This window comes from Podarcis cretensis (genome assembly GCF_951804945.1).
Source record: "Podarcis cretensis genome assembly, chromosome: 11".
In the NCBI taxonomy this organism is placed as follows: Eukaryota; Metazoa; Chordata; class Lepidosauria; order Squamata; family Lacertidae; genus Podarcis; species Podarcis cretensis.
The window spans coordinates 1,701,395-1,723,899 of NC_137180.1; the positions used below are offsets into that span (position 1 = coordinate 1,701,395).

The window sequence follows — 22,505 nt, forward strand, 5'->3', positions numbered from 1 at the left end:
AAATCACAGGTGGAGAAGCCTGTGAACTTGGGATTCGGCTGGCACCTTTTGCGCCCCCCTACTCACGGGGAGACCCAGTATCGGGAATCCGGAGCGACGTGGGGTGAGCGGCGCGCGGTGCTTTGAATCGACCGCTTCTTTCACGGAGTGAAGCCGCATTGCTGCTGTCGGAGAGCGCTGACTTTTTTCCTGTGGGTAACTGGATTTTAAACAACAACCCGTGAGTAGAACGGAAAATTGGACTTTTAAAACAATTTAATTTGGCACCGAACGGGGAAGGTTCAAACAGGAAGTCCACCTTCCCTTTCTGTAAACAGACTGAGGCAAAGTAGTCGTTAACTAAGGTCTTGGAAAGTCTCATGTAAAGGATTAACACTCCACTGATTGAAACTACTTAACCCCCTTGGAAGTAAGAGAAGAGGGAGGGAATTTTGACCAAGTGATTTTGCAGGAGAAAGTGAAAAATCAAAATCTGAATCACCGCATCTCTGAACCTGGGAACGGTCTGTAAAAAGTCCTTTGATGGTGAACAGGATAAATTTGACAGCTAGCCATAAAAGAAAGACATTGTTTCCATCGTCCGCTTCTGCGCTTAAAAAGAAGAAAAGGTAACTGAAAATTGTTACTATTCTACCTTTGGAATTGTGCTGGAAAGGATTGATACAAATGGAGACTGTCTTCCTCTAGAGGGAGTTTTGGGACATTGTTACAAAAGTGCAGCTGGAGAATTTGGCTTTAAGATAAAGATTGTGAGAAACCAGGTTTTGACCTTGAACATCTCAAGAATGTCGGCTAAGGAAGATGTAGTGTCTGTATTGAATAAGACAATTTATCTGTTGGGAAAGCTGCATAAACAGATAGATGACATGGCTACTAATATTGATATCTTGGGATCAAAAGTGGGCATCAATACAGAAGTTGATCTGGCACAGGAATCTATTTTAATTGAACAAATGGATGAATCGGAGAAGGAGAAAGTTGTTGTTGTTGAATATAAAGCAATACAAGGGGGAGCCTCAACCTTACAGATGCAAATGGAGGATTACAAATTGAGGCCCTATATGACTGTAACTAGAAAAAGCCAGATTATGAAGATGGGAGCCTGGCCTGAACTGGAAATGGAAAGTTGGAGAGATTCCCTTATTCAGGGATCAATTGACTTTTGGGATATGGACTTGGGCTAGGAGAAGATTGGAGCCTTTGGGGCCTTTGGATTTGGAGGAATTGCAAAACAAGATTTGGAATGCTTTATGGGCTCTAGCTTTAACCATGGAGATCTGGCCGACTTATTAAGAAGGAATAAAAGTACTGTTGGGTTGAAGCATCCCCGAGATCTGTTTGTTAGTATCAAAGATAATCAAGAAAACCGGCATAAGGGACGTGAAGAAGAGTTAAGTGCCTCGGACATAAGATCTCCAGGTTGATGGACTGTTGGGGGTTGATGGAAGTGATGGCAGGGGCCGAGACCAGGGAGAGGAGACAGTGGAAGAAGACTGGGAATTTAAAGTGTTTATAAGGAGACTTTAAAAATTTAATGAGGGATGGAAAAATCGTGGAATGAAATTTTATGACCCTAGGGGAAATGTTCTTAAGAGATCAAGCTCAAATATATTAATTTTAACGAGAAATAAGATTAAATAAAGTAAAAATGGTTTGTTAATTGGTGAAAGAAGAGAATGTAAAATTACAGTATATTAAGATAAATTATGGTGAAAGAAGAGAGTGTAAAATTACAGTATGTTAAGATAAAGTATTGGGATAAAAACAAAGAGGGAAAGGATTTGCTGAAATATCTAATTGAACTAGAATACAAAAAAGGGAGGTGTGAGGAGGTCAAGGAAATAAGCAAATGGAAAATAAGTTATGGGAAGGTTTGATTTGTTGGTTTTTTTTGTTTTTTCATTTTCTTTTTTCATTTTCTTTTTTCATTTTCTTTTTCTCTTAATTGCTTGTATTTTTCTGGGTTTTTAATTTTTTTTTTTTGCTTGTCTGTATTCATGGTCTTGTTTTTTCCTGCTTAATCTAGTGTTTTCTTTTGTAATTTTAAAAATCGGAATAAATATTATATTTAAAAAAAACCCCTCTCTTTCAAGCACCGTCAGAGGACAGTTTGAAGGAGTGTCTGGTGCAGTCCAAAGGGCAGCCGTGGCCTTGAAGGTGCCCATCAATGAAATATAGGGGGAAACAGACAGAGCAGGTGCCAGGCTCACCAGACCACCTCCCCTGCGAGCATGAGACATTGTGCAGAATTTTTCAACTTTCAAATTCCAAAAACAAGGGGTGGTAAAAAGTTGCAACATGACTTGGGAACTCAAAAGATATTTTAGTTAAATTAATATAAATTAGTTTTGCTGGTTAAGTAAAATGTGTGCAAAATTGCATATTTTATTTTATATAGCATTAATATTGTGTAGTGGTATTTAGCATTAGCTGACATTTTCTTAAGGCAAAATTAAATTCTTTGGTTTTCCTAAAGCAGTTTATGTGCTTCTTCATCAGACATAGACTTACCAAAATAAATGTTGTCCAATCACAAAAATAATAGATTTGAATTCCTCACACCCAAAAACATATTTTTAAGACCCTTCACTGAAGAAATTTGCAAAATTTAAGTTTCACCCCCTAAAATGACACATCCTGGTAACACAATGTATTTCTATTTAAATTGTAGCAATAATATCTAAATTTGCATCTATACATATCAATCCGCATATGCAAATCTATGTCCATTTTTTGTGATGCTTACATGGCCAGCCAGGTGCCCTGCAGGTTTCCAAGCACAATTCAAAGCCTGAGGGGCAGCCAAGGTCTTTTGGACCACAATGTTCATCCTTCCTAACCACTAGTTATGCTGGCTGGGGCTGGGGGGAGGGGCCATTTGGCTGCACCTTTAAAGTCCTCTATGACTTGGAGCCTTCAGAGGAGAGGTGGATCAGCAGCTGGAGAAAGGGCATTCCTTTTCAGTGGTGGGGCCCAGTTCGTGGCGTGGCCTCCCCACAAAGACTTCCATGGCACCCTTGCTACGGTTGGGCTTCAGGGGGCAGCCTAGGCGGTTCAGTTGAGAGGCAGTGTGGTGTAGTGGTTGTTACTGGACTAACCACTACAGGGAGATCAGGGTTCAAATCCCCACTCAGGCATAAAGCGGACACTAAATTCTGTGCAGTCATTCATGGATGCAAATCATTCCAAGTAACATGTTTGTTTTTATTTATTTTATTTTTTATTATTGGACAATTTATATATACATATGTACAAAAAACACCTATGACTACTTTTTTTCTTTTTTACAATTTCATGTGATTTACAAAAACAGGACAGGAAAATAACTTAGAAAGGATACGAATACTGTACAAAAATAAAATGGATTAAACTTGTAAAGGTTGGTATTTTACAGTGTTACAGATTGTTAATCTGTAGTAAAACAGCATTTGAAGAGTATGTCCGGTTTGGTGCATACTGGGCTAAGTCCATCAGCAAACAGAAAAGAGACCTGTATATAAGTCATCAAAATTGTTCACAAAAGATGTTGTATAGCTATAGTTTTAAAGCCATGGCTTCTCTAGAATGGTCTTTCTGAAGTGAGGAGAGGAGCCATCTTCACGTCAGCACTCCTAAGAATTTCCAGAGTAACGTGGCAAATGATGTTCCCAGAAAACTTGATCTTTTGTTCTTCTCAACAGCTGCAAAAGTCTCTTCCTAAACTCCCTTTTGTTAAGAACCAATAATAACTGATTTTACTGCATTGTCAAGTTTGACCATGAAATTTTCTGCTTGCTTTTACACCGAGAGAGACAAACTTTTCCTATTTTTCATTTAATTTTGTTAGTGGTTAATAAACTTTGGGTAGCTTCTGAGGTTACTTTTGGAAGACTCCTAAGAAGCAAGACTTGCACCCCAATGCGAAGCATATTCAATTGGAATCAAGTCCCGTTGATTTCAGTGAAACTCGCTTTCAAGTGTGTTGAGAACCACAGCTGAAGAAGCAGGCTTCTGCTTCCGACTCTGAGGCTTGCCATGTGTGGGCCTTTTCTGGGGCATGAGCAGGTTCAATTACCTTTCTCACAAACCATTCTCATGCATATTTGGGTCTACATGCGTTTGTCAGCAATCACAGGGCCAGAAACTCTTATTACTGCTGCTCTGCAGCAAGTGGGAGAAGGAATAATTTGCAAGGAAGAAACAGGACAGCATGTCCCTAATCCTGCCCACTGATTTCCCCTCTAAGCCACCACACCCTAGTTTCCCCCATGTGGCTTGGGGAGGAAAGAAAGTGGTATGGGGGTTAAAGAGAAATGCTTGCAAATTATCTTTTTCTCTTGAATCATGGCAAAGAAGCAGAATCCTCAACTCTAAAACATGTGGATCCACCCTTTTAAGACCTTCTCATGCACACCCATATCTGCCCAATGTAACACAGGAAGCATTCCCACGTCCATCCGTGGTCCAAGGACTGGCACAAATTATGGCCCTGCTTGATGTGGGGGTGGCAACTGCTCCCCCTCAGTGCAGCCACGATGGCTCTTTGTGGTGACTGGGTTGTCTGTTAACAAAAACTGAAATGTTGCTTGTTGCTGCTCAACACACTTCAGTGCAGATGCTGTGGTGACAAAGGCCTTCACCTGCAAGTCAGACAACCAACCCACCACAAACTGGTGGCCACACTGACAGCTGCCACCAATAAGCAGCATGGTCATGCATACGTCACTGCAGTGACAATGAAGGGCTTCACAATTTTTAAAAATATAGATGGAAGATCTATTAAGAGAACAAACCTAAATTTAATATTATACATTCCATGGTAGGCTTAGCACCTAAGAATGTTTTTTTTAAGAAAGAACATAATTCACATGTTGGTTTTGTTTTAAAACATATTATGCCTAAAAGCTGTGCGAAATTACATTTTAGGGCACAGCAGATGCATCATTAGAACCTGTTTGGCTGATGTGGTTAAGGCAATGCCATTTCTGTAACCTACACATAGGAGCAATGTGGTGAGCACACTGGGAGGAATTCAGCACAGAGCTAAGCTCCATCTGCACAAGCCTATCTGCGTCTTGCACCTGCCTGCCAGCTTCTTGGGGGGGGGGGCTCCCCTGAACCAATGCAGGGCCCACAGGGGGAGCAGAGGGGAGCAGGGAAGTCCTGGGGTGGACTTCTGCTGGCAGGACTACTTAGCTGAATGCAGGCCACTGCTCAGCCACCATAGACTTGCCAACTCAAGGGTCCATACTATAATCTTCCTGGTGGGCTATGTAGTGTGAGATCAAGGAAATGAACCCACACCCGTCAGAAAAAGAGGCAAGTGCCCTAATCACTCCGCAGCCACACGACAGTTTCCATGTGCCTAAGCGACCTGATCATTTGTCAAGGAGGGGATGTTCATGTGCCTGTGGCTTTACAGTCAAGGTGAAATAACAGCATTCAGCATCCAGGCTCTATTTCGCTAATACTGCATTTGTCCTACCTCAGAGCAACAGTCGACTGTTCTAGTGACTGTTGAAGGAGTAGGACTGAGAGCAGAGGCTCTTGAGAACTGGTCTTGGATAGAAGGGGAGGTTGGCTGGAATAATCCCATGTTGTGAGTGGCTGGCCTAGCGCATGATCCTCACCCCCATCAAACAAGGCAGCATTAACAGTACTGGAAAAGCAGAATACTTTTTACACTAGAGCGATAGAAATAGCCAGGCTACCTGTTTTTATAAGGAAGAACAAACATCCCTATGATTTATTTTGGACACCAGAAATTAATTTTGGTTTATCGTAAAATAAAACGTTTCAAAAAGCTGAAACGGAGGTAGAAAGTGTGCTTGGTTTCCTGACATGTCTTCACTGAAGAAAACTCATCCCTTTTTGCTTTTGAAATCCCATAGATTGTTCAAGTGCCCCTAACACCTTTACTTAGAAGCCATTTACTTCGCATAGACAAGAGGTTTGTTTTTTTTTTTATAATGAACCACACAGGTTAAAAATGCTAGATGCATACTGAGTTCTAAGTGCTGGAAGCCACGGACGATTGTAGAATACTCTACTCTCTGAGATGTTTGTTTATTTTTATTTTTTTCTAGGAAGCTAGCTTTTTATCAGGTGAAACAAGAAGATTCTGCCATTGCAGGTGTACTTTACAAGAGTTGTATGTACAGATTCTTTACAAAGATAGGGCAAATTGATCCCAGTATAATTCCACTGGCTGCAGGGTGATTATGTCAGGGATGAATCTGGCCCTAGATAGGACAGTTGCACCTCTCTCTCCTTGCGAAGGAGGAGTAAAGAATATAGAACCAGTAGAATGTTTCTGGGTAGCGGGGAAAGTCTGTAAACGTAATTCTCCACCATTACAAGAGATGGGGGAGGGAAAGTTCATGCTTTAACATTGACGAAGATGGCGGCTTGGCTAGATGCAAGGGGTTCTCCCAAAGACGCTTTCACTCCTGGTCTCAAAGAGCAAGCCTTAGCATTAACGGACGAAGTATTGCCATTATCATTCAATGTATCAAGCCTAACACACAGGGTAAGATCACAAGGTACATAGTGGCAGAGTTCATGTCCTAAGAAATATTTTGACATACCCCCTGTGTGGTAGGTTCAATTACCTCGTTGTTGTTGGTTTGTTTGTTTTCTTCTCATATTCTGTACAACAGCTGCAATTTATGAAAAGGTAGAAGTCTCTTGGAAAGTGGTTTTAAAAAACCCAACGAGTCTTCATTGTCTTGTCTCTGTTAGCATAGAGAATGTTGTGTAAGGAGAGGGAGAAAGTTTTGTTCCCTCCAGAAATGCACACAGTTCCCACTGGCTGACAGGAATCTGGCAACTGGATGAAGAGAATGCACCTTTCAGAGAGAGGGAGACATAAGGAAAAAACCTTTACAAAAGTCGTAGCTTATAAGGATGGTAGCTGCTGCTTATGCATCCATTCCAATGAAACGCAGCAGAATAAAGCACTGTTAGTGGTATTTATAGAGTACAGTACGGTACATCGTTTTCAGATGAAAGTCAGCTAGAAGTGGGGGCACTGCTGTTGGTCTCATACCTCTCCCACATTCTCTACAATGACTTTTTCACAAATATACCCAAATGGCAAATGAAGAGCAGAGCCACAGAAACACATGATACAAGCTTATATCTTGTTTTCCTTTTTGCTTAGTCATTGGTTTGTATGCATGATTTCACTCAAAAAAAGAGCAACATATAATCAAAAGTGTAGCTCATTTTTTTTTTTAAAAAAAAACAACAACCTGGATATACAGAACAGTTCTTCTTCAGTATAAATTTCACCTCCTTGTTTGTACATCAATCAGCTAATAAGAGCAACAGATGTAATGGTTTTTTTCTTAACAGTCTTGAACAGGATGGACCATTGAGAGAGACACACACAGAGAGAAGTGAATCTTCTTCTAAAACATGTGCTATGGAGTTGGGTTTCTGTTCTGTTTCTTTTACTTGAGAAATACTTAAGTGAGCTGGAAAGTGGTTGTACTAAACTTTTTTTGTTGTTTTTGTTTTCATTTAAATACAAGCAGCACTACATTAGTCAACAAAACATGCCCATGACACAGCAATCACAAAGAGCTTGGAATCACTACTGTGGTGTCACAGGTCAAACCACCAGTCAGACATATATACACCAGTGTCAATTATTTAAACTACAAAAAGAAAAGTTGCATTATTTCTGCTGATCCCCCCTCCCCAACGCCCACCCAGCAGTGACTGATTTAAGACTGTTGTTGGTAGCATAGCAGGGTGGAGAGGATGAAAATGTTAATCTTCCGGCTACATGTGCTTTAAAAATGCAAGTAGGGGAATATTTCTGTACACTGGCGGATGTATTTGTGCTGATCAGTTATGCCTTTCTCGACAATGGTTGTCTCCCCACCCCCCCACCCCCATTGTAGTCTGTTATTCAAAAGGAGGCAGAGCTGGCCTTTTTAGATCGCTTGATCATGCTGGGGTGGAACTCAGTGTGGCGACGCGCATGCTTTGTCAGGTGGTCGCTCCTCATGAACCGCTTCTCACAGAGCGGGCATCGGAACTGCTTCTCCCCAGTGTGGGTTCGGTAGTGTCGCGTCAACTCATCAGAGCGGGAGAACTTTTTAAGGCAATCGGGCCATGTGCAAGGGAACGGTCGCTCACCTGTGGGAAGGGAAAGAAGAAACAAAGCAGTTAAAGGAAGCAAATTATGATAACTAAGGCTGGTTGTTTAAATCCTAGCATTTGATTCCTTGGAAGAAGTGCAGGGAACCTTTGGCTCTTGCCCAAGATGTTGCTCAGCTACAACTCCCATTCGCCCCAGCAAGCATGACCAACAGCCAAGGATGCTGGGAGCTGTAGTTCAGTAACACCTGCAGGGTCCAAGGTTCCCCCACACCTGGCTTAGAAGGTCATCCGATATATTCAAGTATTTCAGCACAAGTAATACTTTGAGGATGCTCCATTAAGGTAAGTAGGTGCTGTGAACAAAGTAAGTTCAGTATCTCATAAATTATTGCACTATCACTGCAAAAAGTGTAGCAGGAATCAAAAGCCAGAACTGCAATAAACCCCAACAATGGCACCTCCAGTTAAAATACTACTGAGAGACATGGAACAGCTGCTTTGCCTGGCCAAGAGGCCAGACAGCCCTATTCTGCACTGAGTTCCAAATTGTCATGCCAAGAGATGTATCCCACTCTCTCACTATCTTAAGCTGCTGAGCAGCTACTTGTATCAGATATTAAAATATGACCTCTACCACAGGGCCACAGCTTCTCTCATCCACACTCAGATCCATAGCATTTCATTTCCAACACAGTACTAAGAGATACCCAAAGTGATTATCTCGTACTACAACTGGGCAACGCTATCCTATACAGGTTGGTGGGAGATCCCACAGTGGAGGAGCCATCACATCCTAAGCTCTGCCAGACTCAGGGTTGGTGTAGTTTTATGACCATGGGGTGGTGGTGGTAGGGAGAACAGAAGGGCTTTATGACTAGCTCCAGAGCTTCCTCAACGCACCCTCAACATGCCCCTTTTCACCTCCCATGCTGCCAGAGCGCTGGTGGTAGTGGAGCACACTTCTGCCTCTGCTGACAGGAAGGAAATTCCAGGGCAGCCGGCCTTCCCCAGGAGCTTAGGATTGCTGTCTTAACCTGCAAATTCTCGGCAGTTCTATGTCAGTAGGGCATGATGACCAAGGATCTTACTGTGACCTAATTACTTTAAGAGACAGGAAGCCAGGAAGCCATGCCTAAAAATGGTACTCCAACTCTTTGTCATCCTTCACAGCAATTTCAATTTGGAAACCACGTATGAGAAAAAAAGAAACACCTTGCAATTTTTAAAATAATAAGCAAACAACTTATCCTTCCTTATTAATGTTTTTCAGTTTGTGTTTTGGTTGGGTCTGGAGGCATTTGCTTCCTTCCCTCGCTCCCACGCCCTGCAAATATGTATTATTAAAAATAAAGGCAAGTGTGAGTCAACTTTGGTCAGACACACCAAATGCAGACACTGTTAGGTCTTCAAAGAAAACATGAACAAACTGAGTCCATGATAACTCCTCCAAGAAGAGCAATCCATCCACATTATGGATTGCCACGAGGTGGGCTTGTCCTCTATGCTTGTTCCTGCAAAAGCCCTTGCTGGATCCTGAGGTGTTTGACAGCTTCTGCCCAGTCTCTGACATCTCCTTTGGGGACAAGGTAAGGGGCTCAGGAGTGCAGTGGCAGCTCCGCTTCAGGCACTTTGGAGGAAGCAGATTCTCTGGACTCATTCCCGTCAGGGTTCATGCCCTGCTCCTCCTTCAAGGAGAGGGCAATCCGACTGTTGCTGTTGGATCTCTCGGGGACTTTGGGTGCCATTGCCACCTCCATGGCTTGGGAGTTGGAGCCACTGTGCTACTGTAGTTTTGCTCCTACCTGCATGGCTGGTTCCAGAGAATAGCCCTGGGGAACTACATGTCTACATTTGGGCAGCTGGGGAGCAGGGTGCTGCAAAGCATAACTCCATCCCCCACACTATTTAGCCTATGAAGCCTCTGGGAGATCCCTTCAGGAGGTTTGGGGCACAGTGACATTGGTATGCTGATGACACACAGTTTTTCTATTAAATCCAATAGGCATAAGCTGAACCAGTGACTGGATGCAGCGATGGAGAGGATGAAGGTCAGCAGACTGGAGCTGAATTCTGCTTAGACAGAGACCCTTTGTGTAAGTGGTTCAGAAGCCTGAGAACTGAGGAGTCTGCCTTTTCTGGGCGATGTTGCACTCCCCCTGAAAGGACAGGTATCCTGCTTTGGGGAGCTCTTGGAACCATATTTGCCCATGGAGGCCCAGGCAGCTTCTGTGCTGAAGCCCTTTGTCTTGTGCATCAGCTGCACCCTTTTCTGGCCACTGGGACACGTGTTGGGAACCTCACCTCTGGATTACTGCAGTGGACACTAGGTGGGGCTTCTCTTGCAGCCCAAGTGACGAGTGACACTTCTTATTAGGCATATGCCACGCAACTGGGGCAGTTTTAAGGTTCTGCTGCTGACATGCAAAGCCCTAAATAACTCTGGCCCAGTTACATGAAAATCCCTCTTCCCCTCCACTGCCCAGTAGGAGCACTGCATTCAGCTAATGGAAGCCAGTTAGTTTTGCCGCCGCCTGAAGAAGAGGAGGAGGAGTTTGGATTTGATATCCCGCTTTATCACTACCCGAAGGAGTCTCAAAGCGGCTAACATTCTCCTTTCCCTTCCTCCCCCACAACAAACACTCTGTGAGGTGAGTGGGGCTGAGAGACCTCAAAGAAGTGTGACTAGCCCAAGGTCACCCAGCAGCTGCATGTGGAAGAGCGGGGAAGCGAACCCTGTTCACCAGATTACGAGTCCACTGCTCTTCACCACTACACCACACTGGCTCACACTGAGGCTTCTCAGCTTGTGGTAATGCCAAGATGGGCTTTTCCACTGGTGGCCCCCATATTGTGGGATGCCCTCAATCATTAGGGTGACCATTCTGGTGGCTCCTGAAAACAGACCTGCTCCAGCAATCATTCCCAAGAACTTCTGATCTCATTGTTTCAACTGTGCTTTCACTGTTTCAATTGTCGTACTTTTTCACTTGCCTGGGTTGTTGTACATTTTAATTCAGGATGTTTTAATGCCTTGCTGGAATCCTTAAAGTGTGTTTTAATTATGTGTGGATCTTATGATTGATTTTATAGTTGTAAAGCACTTAGAAGTCGTTCTGGCATGTAAGTGGTATACTGTATAAAAAATAGTAGCAATTAATTATATATAGGAGGACAATCCAGGAATGGATGCAAAGTTTTTCCTGTCCCAGGAACCTTTGGGTCTATATATCCAGCCCTGAAAAAAATATTAAGCTAAAAGCTTGAGAACATGAGACCTAAAAAAGCAGCTCACCTGGTGTGGACAAAATAATAACCATAATGTCAGAACACCCATGAAATAAACTAACAGTCATAGATTTCAGTAGCTTTGTTATCACCATGACACAATTTCTCACATCCCATACAGGAGCATATTCAACATTTCAAAATTCTGTACATATTAAGAATATTGTGAGACGCACTTCTCAGATTCAAAGATGTGAAACCAGCCAAATAATATAGCTGATAGAATGCTCCAACACTGTACTCCAGTGTAGTGCATGAAACTTGATCCAAATAGACAGGCCTATTAATTAAATAATTAATTAAAGTATATACCACTTAATGCCAAAATTGGTGTCCAAGTGGTTCACAAAGTATAAAAACCAGCTACACTTATATTAAAATAATAAAAATTCTTCATTAAAATACACAATAAAGCCATCCCTTTAAAACAATACAGCAATTATTCAGCGCAGTCTGCCCCTGCGATTTCTATGGAACTTAAGTGTGCATAGCTGGACACTGATATGTGGCTGAGCCACACTGAGCCAGTGTGGTGTAGTGGTTAAGAGTCACGTAATCTGGGGAACCAGGTTCGCGTCTCCGCTCCTCCACGTGCAGCTGCTGGGTGACCTTGGGCCAGTCACACTTCTCTGAAGTCTCTCAGCCCCACTCACCTCACAGAGTGTTTGTTGTGGGGGAGGAAGGGAAAGGAGAATGTCAGCCGCTTTGAGACTCCTGAAGGGGAGTGAAAGGCGGGATATCAAATCCAAACTCTTCTTCTTCTGATGGAAGGAAACATCTATTGTAGTTCTCAGACTGCAGTGCTCTGCACACCTCCCCACTGAGACTTCCTTAGGAGCAAATATGTACAGGATTTCTAAGTTAAATGTGCTAAAGGGGGGGTTATAGATGTATCCCAGAAAGATGGCCCTCAAAACTGTGCTTGGGACACTGCGATAGTTAGTTGACCCTCACATATGTGGCAGCTACCAAGAAAGTCAAACTTCTAAATCTTTCCATGCTCTATTGACTTGTTTTGTTTGGAGCACTCACCCAAATAGTGAGATATTTTCCTCAATCACTGCCAAATATGAATGGGTTTTGTTGTTAAACACAGAAGTGGAATGGAATGTTGGTCAGAATATCATTTACTGTAAGGTCTTCCGAACATTCCACTTGGATGGATGCCATGCAGTGCCAGCCAAAGATTGCGAACAAGGAGAGCTTAGTTTTCTATGAATCATCTCTACAAACCTGTGCTGATTTTCTTCCCAGCATCTCTTTCATGTGCACCAGCTGCTTGTAAGATGTAGATGTGATTAATTATTTCTGTACTTATGAGCTGGTTGACTGTTCCCCACTTGGCATCTTAATAAAGTCAACCGTAGCTGTGAGGAATGAGACTAAAAAGGATTCCATATCCCAACTAAATAGAGAAAAATAAATCTGCTCTATCTATTGCCCCGGAGGATTTGATTAAGTAAACTGAACTGCCCCCTCCCCCTCCCCACCAATCACCTTTGACACATCAACAAGGACAGATGTGATTGAGGGTGTCAAAGCACATAACTAATGACAAATGCTACCCAAACCATTTACGGGAAGCAAACAACCATTAGGAATAGCTTTTACTCCTACAGACTGTTCTCAGAGACACCAACATTAACATTGTGAATCTGTGATGATATAACCTGCCAGATATCCATATCCACTCGCTGCTTCCAATCTCAACAATTAACAAGATCTCAAAATAACATTTTAGCCTCTCAGTGGGCAGCAAGCTGAACCTGTACAAAGAGAGTGCTCCTACTTAGGCCTGAACTGTCCAGATTCTGTGGCAAAGCAAGATACTGATTTATATCAGGAAACTTCATATTCTGCTCTCAGTATAAGTTATGCAAATCAGACTACGTACATATGCACATTTGCTTATTTTTCTGAACAAATGAACACATGTAGAAGTTAGGCAAGAAGTTGTTGATTTTTAAGGGCAGAGAAAACTTGCAGAGGGCAAAAGAGTTGTTTACAGTTACCTGTGCCGTTTCAGAGCTGCGTTGGCACAGCAATGTACACTCGGAGCTTCAGCACATGTGCACTTTCCAATTAAATTCAACGGCATGAGGAGATCTGCACATGTAAAGGGGTTTGTGCACAGAGCCACACCTTCTTCCCTGTCAAGCTGGGTGTGTGCATCACGGTGTCCCTGTATCCACAAAGGATCACTGAATTCAGACGGCGGCATATTCTCAACTACAACTCTAGAACCCCATGGGCTGGAAACTTGTTTTCCAAAAGCAAAGCAAAACCAAACCACAAAATGCAAACTGTGACTATTAGGAATCCAGGAGCTGCCTCAGACATCATGCTGTAGCCTAACTGAAATTGCAGACTTGCCAGTCATGCCAATATAAGCAGATTGTGTGAGAGAAAAAGCATCACTAGGTATAAATGAAGTAGCAAGCAGATTTTTAACAATAACAGCAAAGGGCAGGTTGTTATCCAACTCTGAAAGTCCTATCGAGTCCCAGGAGAAATGCAATGGGGATTGGTGGATGTTTCATTGAACTCCAACATGAAACCCCCTAAATATATTGTATTTATGAGTGAAAATGGTTTTATAGCTGAAGGATGACAATAGCAGCTTTGAGCCCACGTGCTCAGAGAGGTGATAAACCGAAGAAGCAAAATGAGAGGCACTGTTACTGAGAAGCTTGGTTCAGCGGGAATTGTGGATTCCCCCCCACCCCAGACTCCCTGCATCATCAGGCTTTGCCCTGAGTGATGAGCATCATTGTGGTGGACACAGAACACCCCTCTTGGGAGAGTCAGCAAGAATCCCAGCACATGATGGTCACAAGCAGGAAGCTGCACATTCCCCCAATTCAATCCAGTGCCACATCTAATGCAACAAATAACTGGCTGAATTGTGGGTATCTCCCACTGAGAGTAAATACTCTCATCCAAATTAAATTAAGTGTGTTCTGAGAAGTCCATGTCCATCCCCTTTCAGCAAGGGTTAATTATGTCTGGAGTATTCATTTTTACATTACAGGAAACCTTCATGCCTTTTCAGTAAAGACCATGGTATCTTGCTAAAAAAGACCATGGTAAAGACCATGGTAAAGACCATGGTCAGTAAAGACCATGGTAAAGACCATGGTAAAGTAATGACCATGGTAAAGACCATGTAAAGACCATGGTCAGTAAAGACCATGGTCAGCAAAGACCATGGTATCTTGCTACATGCCCTTTCAGTAAAGACCATGGTATCTTGCTAAAAATGTAACTGAACGACTGCAAGGAATCATAAAACCCACTGACAAATACCCCTTCCTCTTGGTTCATGTGGGAACCAATGACACTGCAAGCAATAGCCTCCAGAAAATCAAAAGTGACTATGAGGCTCTGGGCAGGAAATTGAAGCAATTAAATGCACAAATTGTCATCTCATCTGTCCTCCCAGTTGAACGACGTGGCCCAGGGGAGAGAGGGAAAAATAGTGGAAGTGAACAGCTGGCTTCGCAAATGGTGTAAACAGGAACGGTTTGGATTCTTAGATCACGGACTGCAGTTTCTTGAAGATGGACTTCTGGCAAGCAATGGGCTGCACCTCACAACGGTTGGGAGGAATGTTTTTGCCAAAAATCTCAGAAACCTCATCAGGAGGGCTTTAAACTGACTAATGTGGGGGAGGGAGACAGTGCTCCTGAAGGCAGGAGTCTATCAATTGATGAAGATGATCATCCAAATGTCATAGACCAAATGGAGCAAACAGCACGCAGACCTAGTGGTGGGAGGAAAAAATCCTTAAATAAGATACACGGGGGAATGATTAATGGACTTCAATGTCTGTACACTAATGCGCAAAGCATGGGAAATAAACAAGATGAGCTTGAGCTCTTGGTACAGCAAACTAAATATGACATAATAGGCATCACTGAAACCTGGTGGGATAACTCCCACGACTGGAATGTAATAATGGAGGGATACAATCTATTTCAGAGAAACAGACCAGACAAGAAAGGAGGAGGAGTGGCGTTATATGTCAGGGATGTGTATACCTGTGAAGAGATCCAAGATTTAGAACCTCAAAGCCAAAGTGAGAGCATTTGGGTCAAAATTAAGGGAGAGAAGAATAACAGGGATCTCATTGTGGGAGTTTACTACAGATCCCCAAGCCAAACGGAGGACATAGATGATGCCTTCCTGGAACAGATGGCCAAGCATGCAAAAGGAAGGGAGATAGTAGTAATGGGGGACTTCAATTACCCGGATATTTGTTGGATGTCAAACTCAGCCAAGAGCATAAGGTCAAACAGATTCCTCACTGGCCTTGCAGACAACTTCATTGTCCAGAAAGTGGGAGAAGCAACAAGAGGAACAGCCATTTTAGATCTGGTCCTAACCAATGTTGATGACCTGGTTAGTGGGGTAGAAGTGGAAGGATCATTAGGCGCGAGTGATCATGCTCTTCTGAAGTTTACTATACAGCGGAAAGGAGCAGCCAAGCATACTAGGACTCAATTTCTTGACTTTAAGAAAGCCGACTTCATAAAACTTAGGGAAGTGCTGGGTGAGATCCCATGGACAGTAATACTAAAAGGAAAGGGAGTTCATGATGGCTGGGAGTTTGTTAAGAGGGAGATAGTAAAAGCACAACTTCAGGCAATACCAATGAGACGGAAGCATGGAAGGTGCCTAAAGAAGCCAGGGTGGCTATCTAAAGAACTTTTAACTGAGTTAAGATTAAAAAAGGATGTGTACAAAAAATGGAAAAGGGGGGAAACCACCAAAGAGGAATTCAAACAAATAGCCAGCACGTGTAGACACAAAGTCAGAAAAGCTAAAGCACAGAATGAACTCAGGCTTGCTAGAGAGGTTAAAAGCAACAAAAAAGGCTTTTATGGGTATGTTCGTAGCAAAAGGAAGAAGAAAGAAACAGTGGAGTCACTCAGAGGAGAAGATGGTGAAATGCAAACAGGGGACACAGAAAGGGCTGAACTCCTCAATGCCTTCTTTGCCTCAGTCTTCTCTGATAAAGAAAACAATGCCCGACCTGAAGAATTTGGAGCAAATGATTCAGCAGAGGAAACACAGCCCAGAATAACTAGGGAGATAGTACAAGAATACTTGGCTAGTTTAGATGTATTCAAGTCTCCAGGGCCAGATGAACTGCATCCAAGAGTATTAAAAGAACTGGCAGATGTGATCTCAGAACCACTGGCAGTCATCTTTGAGAATTCCTGGAGAACAGGCGAAGTCCCGGCAGACTGGAGGAGGGCAAATGTTGTCCCTATTTTCAAAAAGGGGAAAAGAGAGGACCCAAATAATTTCCGCCCAGTCAGTCTGACATCAATACCAGGGAAGATTCTGGAGCAGATCATTAAGCAAACAGTCTGTCAGCACCTAGAAAGGAATGCTGTGATCACCAATAGTCAGCATGGATTTCTGAAAAATAAGTCATGTCAGACTAACCTGATCTCGTTTTTTGACAGAATTACAAGCCTGGTAGATAAAGGGAATGCAGTGGATGTAGCCTACCTTGATTTCAGCAAGGCATTTGACAAGGTGCCCCATGATATTCTTGTAAAGAAGCTGGTAAAATGCGGACTTGACTATGCTACCACTCAGTGGATTTGTAACTGGCTGACTGACCGAACCCAAAGGGTGCTCATCAATGGTTCCTCTTCATCCTGGAGAAGAGTGACTAGTGGGGTGCCACAGGGTTCTGTCTTGCGCCCCGTCTTATTCAACATCTTTATCAACGACTTGGATGATGGACTCAAGGGCATCCTGATCAAATTTGCAGATGACACCAAACTGGGAGGGGTGGCTAACACCCCAGAGGGCAGGATCACACTTCAAAACGACCTTGACAGATTAGAGAACTGGGCCAAACCAAACAAGATGAATTTTAACAGGGAGAAATGTAAAGTATTGCACTTGTGCAAAAAAAATGAGAGGCACAAATACAAGATGGGTGACACCTGGCTTGAGAGCAGTACATGTGAAAAGGATCTAGGAGTCTTGGTTGACCACAAACTTGACATGAGCCAACAGTGTGACGCGGCAGCTAAAAAAGCCAATGCAATTCTGGGCTGCATCAATAGGAGTATAGCATCTAGATCAAGGGAAGTAATAGTGCCACTGTATTCTGCTCTGGTCAGACCTCACCTGGAGTACTGTGTCCAGTTCTGGGCACCACAGTTCAAGAAGGACACTGACAAACTAGAACGTGTCCAGAGGAGGGCAACCAAAACGGTCAAAGGCCTGGAAATGATGCCTTATGAGGAACGGCTAAGGGAGCTGGGCATGTTTAGCCTGGAGAAGAGGAGGTTAAGGGGTGATATGATAGCCATGTTCAAATATATAAAAGGATGTCACATAGAGGAGGGAGAAAGGTTGTTTTCTGCTGCTCCAGAGAAGCGGACACAGAGCAATGGATCCAAACTACAAGAAAGAAGATTCCACCTAAACATTAGGAAGAACTTCCTGACAGTAAGAGCTGTTTGACAGTGGAATTTGCTGCCAAGGAGTGTGGTGGAGTCTCCTTCTTTGGAGGTCTTTAAGCAGAGGCTTGACAACCATATGTCAGGAGTGCTCTGATGGTGTTTCCTGCTTGGCAGGGGGTTGGACTCGATGGCCCTTGTGGTCTCTTCCAACTCTATGATTCTATGATTCTATGATTAAGAAAACACACCTTTATGGCTGGGCTTTCACCCTGTGGCATGGCAGTTAATGAACTCAGGATGTCCCAGGAACACGCCACTGGTATCTATTGATGTGAAATATCACTTAGGTACAAGCCTGGAGCCTTTGTGAAAAAAGCCCCCCTACCCAAACATACAACCAGGGTGAGGCAGTCCGGTCTGGTTTTCTCCACATAAATGGGTGCACGAGGCACCCTGCCTCCTTCTTGAAGTTGCCACACACCGCTCTGGTCCAGTCCTTGCGCACAAGCTGTTCCAAGCGTCTCCACATCTCAGTCTTTCTGCTGCTTTGCAAGGGCTACACAGACTCTTCTTTCCAAGACGCACTGGGCCCCAGGATGAGCCTCAGGAGGAGGCTCCTTCCTTCCGTGACCTAGGCTTTAGCTAGACTCCCCTTACCTTCTCTCTCCCCTCATTTCCCAGCTTCCAAGCCACATTTATTGTTTTCTTTCGGGACTAGACAGGAACCCTCTGTGGAGAGAGGTACCAGCCAGTGCCTTTCTATTTCTGAACCAATTTAGTAGGGTTCAGAGATTCAAAACAAAGTCATACTTTGGTGCAAGGGCTGCATTGCTGGCCCCTCACCACTGTCTGGAGACAGAGCCATTTCTACAAAGTGTGAGCAAAATAACATTGGAGAAGGATTCTGTGTGCTTTTGCCCCCTTTTGTGATGGAGCCCCCACCTGTTACAGCTAGAAGGCCTAAAACTTGAATCATCACCCTATTTTTGTTTTCCTTACCCAACCGCTGCATCTCAACTTTCCTGTTTTTCTCTGTCTGTTAGTTTCCCAATTTTTCTCTAATCTGGCTCTAGATTGCATTACATTACACATTGGAAATAACACTTTGAAAGTTACATTTCCCCAAAGCAAAGCTGGATCTTTCAGACTTCACCTCATTGTTCACTTTAGGCCACTTTTCCTCTTTAGTCTCTGCCATCTATCTCCACAACAGTAGTTAAGAATGTGGGAGCACCTGCCTGGGAATGCTTCATTAACCCTTCCCACCACCACCCCCTGTGTTTCTGGAGTGGCCACAAAGCAGCTTTTGCTGCTCAATGGGCATGCTATCACCCTTCAGCTTTTATTAATTTAGAAATAAATATCACAGTTGCAGCAATGGTGCTGACTCACTGGTGCAAACTCACTAATATTGATCCATGCTAAAGAGAAATATAGTTAGGCGTGTCCATGCAAATATGTACTGGCAGGCTAGGAGACCTGGTAAAAGACAAAAAACCACAACATTAATAGATATGGAAGGATCTAAACTTCATACCCCATGAGGCATCTCTGAGGGCTTAGAAATAGGAGAATGATTGTCTAATCATTGGGCGGGATTCAACACATGAGTCCCATCAGCAGGAGCCCTGTGCAAGGGCCCCCACTTACTTGTGCAATGGGGCTTCCCCCCTCCTTTCCCTGCAATTGGATTGGGGGGCAGAGCACCCCCAGAACAGTGTGCAGGGAAAGAGGAGGGGTTGCTCCATTTGGAAATTTAAAACGCTTGCCTAGACAGAACGATCACCTGCATGTGATGTTGAATTCCTCCCATTATTTCATAATGGTAGTATTATAAAAGATGAGAACAGGGGGAAACACTGGCCTGCAAGTGCTCCAGTTGGAGAACAGCCTTTACCAAAGGTGTCATGGACTTTGAAGACACTCGAACTCAGGACGCAAAGGAGAAACATGATAAGAGAAAGGCACGCTTGGCAAATCCACACCGTGATCAACTCCTGCCCAGGAACCCACTGTGGAAAGACATGTGGGTCCAGAATTGGCCTCCACGGTCACTTACGGACTCACTGTTAAAACCATGTTTATGGACGACAATCTTAATCTTACTCAGCTACAAGTGATCGCTGAAGAAGTAGAAGAAGAAGATTATAAAAGATGAACTGGTAGCTTCAGAAGCAGCTAACAAATCAAGGCGAAAACTAAGGCATCTCATTATGTGGCCAGACAACTATTATAGGCAGAAGCATGTTTTTTTTTAAAGTGTTCTCAAACAGCATCATAATGTGGTCTCCTGGGGATACCTCAGAACATTTCTGCTATCCAAGTCCTCTCTTCTGCTGACCTAACCAAGGCAAAGTATTGAGAGGCATATTGTGGAGCCGTATCCACACTTGGGCCCAACCTGGGAGTCAAACAGATGAAGCAAAAAATAGTGACAGCTTGCACGGATCTGGAACGCCATTTGTATTACTGAGAGAGCATTCACTGGGCAGGCCACTCAGACAAGCTCCAATGGATATCCAATACCCTGTTTCAGCACATGTTCAGAAACCAGATTCTGAGCATTTCATTTGTCACCACTAGGACCACTTACAAAGCACTCCACCCGCCTACAAAATGACAGCACAATCCTCTCTATATGTGCCTACTCAGAAGTAAGTCCACTGAGTCAAGTCTTGATAACTTCCAGCTCAGTAGGTGCAGGATTGCAGCCACTTTCCACTAACTGCTGCATGGGGGGGGGGGGGGGGAATAGCCATCAGTTTATTTTAAGCTCTTCTTCCCTGAGAGTCAACAATCAAAATGCCTCCCAAATACCATTTATTTCAATTTCAATTTATTTAAGACATTTATATACCACATTTCTTAACAGTATACATAAAAACATTCCACAGAAAATGGAACAATAAAACAACAGAAAATATCATAAAACCAAACACTACCTTAGTCATATGCCCAAAGTCCAGAAGGAAGGTCCCTGTCTAATCTCATCTGGGAGGGAGTTCTACTGAATGAACAGAAGGCAGCACATGGTTTCTGGTCACTTTCAAAGGAAAATAACAAGGACTGGGCACACAATGCCCTTAGGCAGATGTCCTTTGAATTCTGGGCACTTGACTTTCTATGGACAACTCCAAGACTAAATTTTGCTAGACAGAATGGGGTGTGCGACAAGCCCTCTGCTAGAATAAGTAAGCCCGCATTATGCTGTGCTCGAGGGAAGAGTAATATTATGTCCCTGACGAACTGAATCCAAGAATGAAGCACAATATTATTTTAAAGAAAGAATGGCAGACTTTTCTCGTAATGAAAGATGTCTGTGTCAGGTTTACCCTGACTCCTGCTTATGCAGACAGGTGAAATAACACATACCTTGGGTGGGGGGGCAGTGGAGAGAACCAAGGTGAGCAATGGGCTGGAAATCGTCAAGGGCTCAGGGCATTCGCTCTGTCAGAATGTACTCTGCATAACCCACATGTATTAACCAAACTCCACCGCCAGGAAAATACTATGATCCAAGTTCCGACTCTGTTGTGGTGCTTATAAAATGGGTCTTCACAGCTGCTTTCATAGACAGCAGCTAACGGAAAATGGATGTGAGCTGTGGGGATTTTCTGTACTCTTCTTTATGATTAGCAGGATTCTCTGAAACACAAAGCAAATAAACTACCCTTCTCTTCCTAAGTCCTCATTGACCTGCTAGCAACTGTTGGATGGTAGTTAAAAAAGATAAGCAGAGTACAGTGGTACCTCAAGTTAAGTACTTAATTCGTTCCGGAGGTCTGTTCTTAACGTGAAACTGTTCTTAACCTGAAGCACCACTTTAGTTAATTGGGCCTCCTGCTGCTGCTGCGCCGCCGGAGCACGATTTCTGTTCTCATCCTGAAGCAAAGTTCTTAACCCGAGGTACTATTTCTGGGTTAGCGGAGTCTGTAACCTGAAGCGTATGTAACCTGAAGCGTATGTAACCCGAGGTACCACTGTACAGCGGGAAGTGGTTGTATTTCCCACACAGGAATGTTATTGGACAATAACTCTCTTCATCCCTGACCATTGGGCAGGCTGGCCATGCTTGGAGTCAAACATCTGGAGGGCCACAGCTTTCCCCATCCCTTCCCTACAGAACAAACTGAGTTAGTGGATGGACACTGCTAGGCACTGATTTTTCCCAAAACAGCAGGGCATTCCAGGCACCTGCAAGTTCACTGGACTCATGGTGGGCTAAGTGCACACGGCATGAAAATGTCATGCCTCCGAGGACCACTATTCCCTAATGCCAAAGGAAACACATTGCCTTCCTTTCCCTGCCCTTTGGATTTCTCCTCCCTCTTCTTCACAAAATAACCCTTTTTCTCACCACCTAAAGACTTCAGAGTCCCATCCGAGCAACAGATTACTGAGGGCAGGGAAACCATAATGGAAAAGCCCAACCTCAGCTCACAGTACAAAGGATATCTATACAAAAAGAATGGATTTATACAAATCCCATGGAAAGAACTGTATTCATTGTGCTACATGGGGCACTGGTACTGGTTAAATATCAAGTACAGTGGTGCCTTGGTTTTCGAACATAATCTGTTCCGGAAGACTGTTTGACTTCCAAAACGTTCGAAAACCGAAGCATTTACTTCCAGGAAACTCAATATGGAAGCCACATAGCACGCTTGACTTCTGAAAAGCGTTCAAAAACCAAAGCAG

The 22,505-nt window shown here is 43.6% G+C and overlaps 2 protein-coding genes and 1 long non-coding RNA gene across 3 annotated transcripts in view; 1 reads left to right on the forward strand and 2 right to left on the reverse strand.

The window, feature by feature from the left end:
- Positions 1 to 11,155, forward strand: part of SMC5 (structural maintenance of chromosomes 5) — a 67,404-nt gene extending 56,249 nt beyond the window's left edge. Inside the window, exon 25 of the mRNA XM_079996025.1 lies at positions 10,094 to 11,155. The gene's annotated coding sequence lies outside the window, so the exon portion shown is untranslated. The remainder of the gene's footprint in view (positions 1 to 10,093) is intronic.
- Positions 7,221 to 22,505, reverse strand: part of KLF9 (KLF transcription factor 9) — a 29,763-nt gene continuing 14,478 nt past the window's right edge. The window contains exon 2 of the mRNA XM_079996164.1: positions 7,221 to 8,127. Within this exon, the coding sequence (XP_079852290.1) occupies positions 7,898 to 8,127 (230 nt within the window). The 3' untranslated portion in view covers positions 7,221 to 7,897. The remainder of the gene's footprint in view (positions 8,128 to 22,505) is intronic.
- LOC307227079 lies at positions 9,510 to 10,087 on the reverse strand. The gene is made up of 2 exons (XR_013843786.1): positions 9,675 to 10,087; positions 9,510 to 9,640 (listed from the first exon to the last, which is right to left on the reverse strand). It is a non-coding gene; the product is annotated as an uncharacterized lncRNA (long non-coding RNA).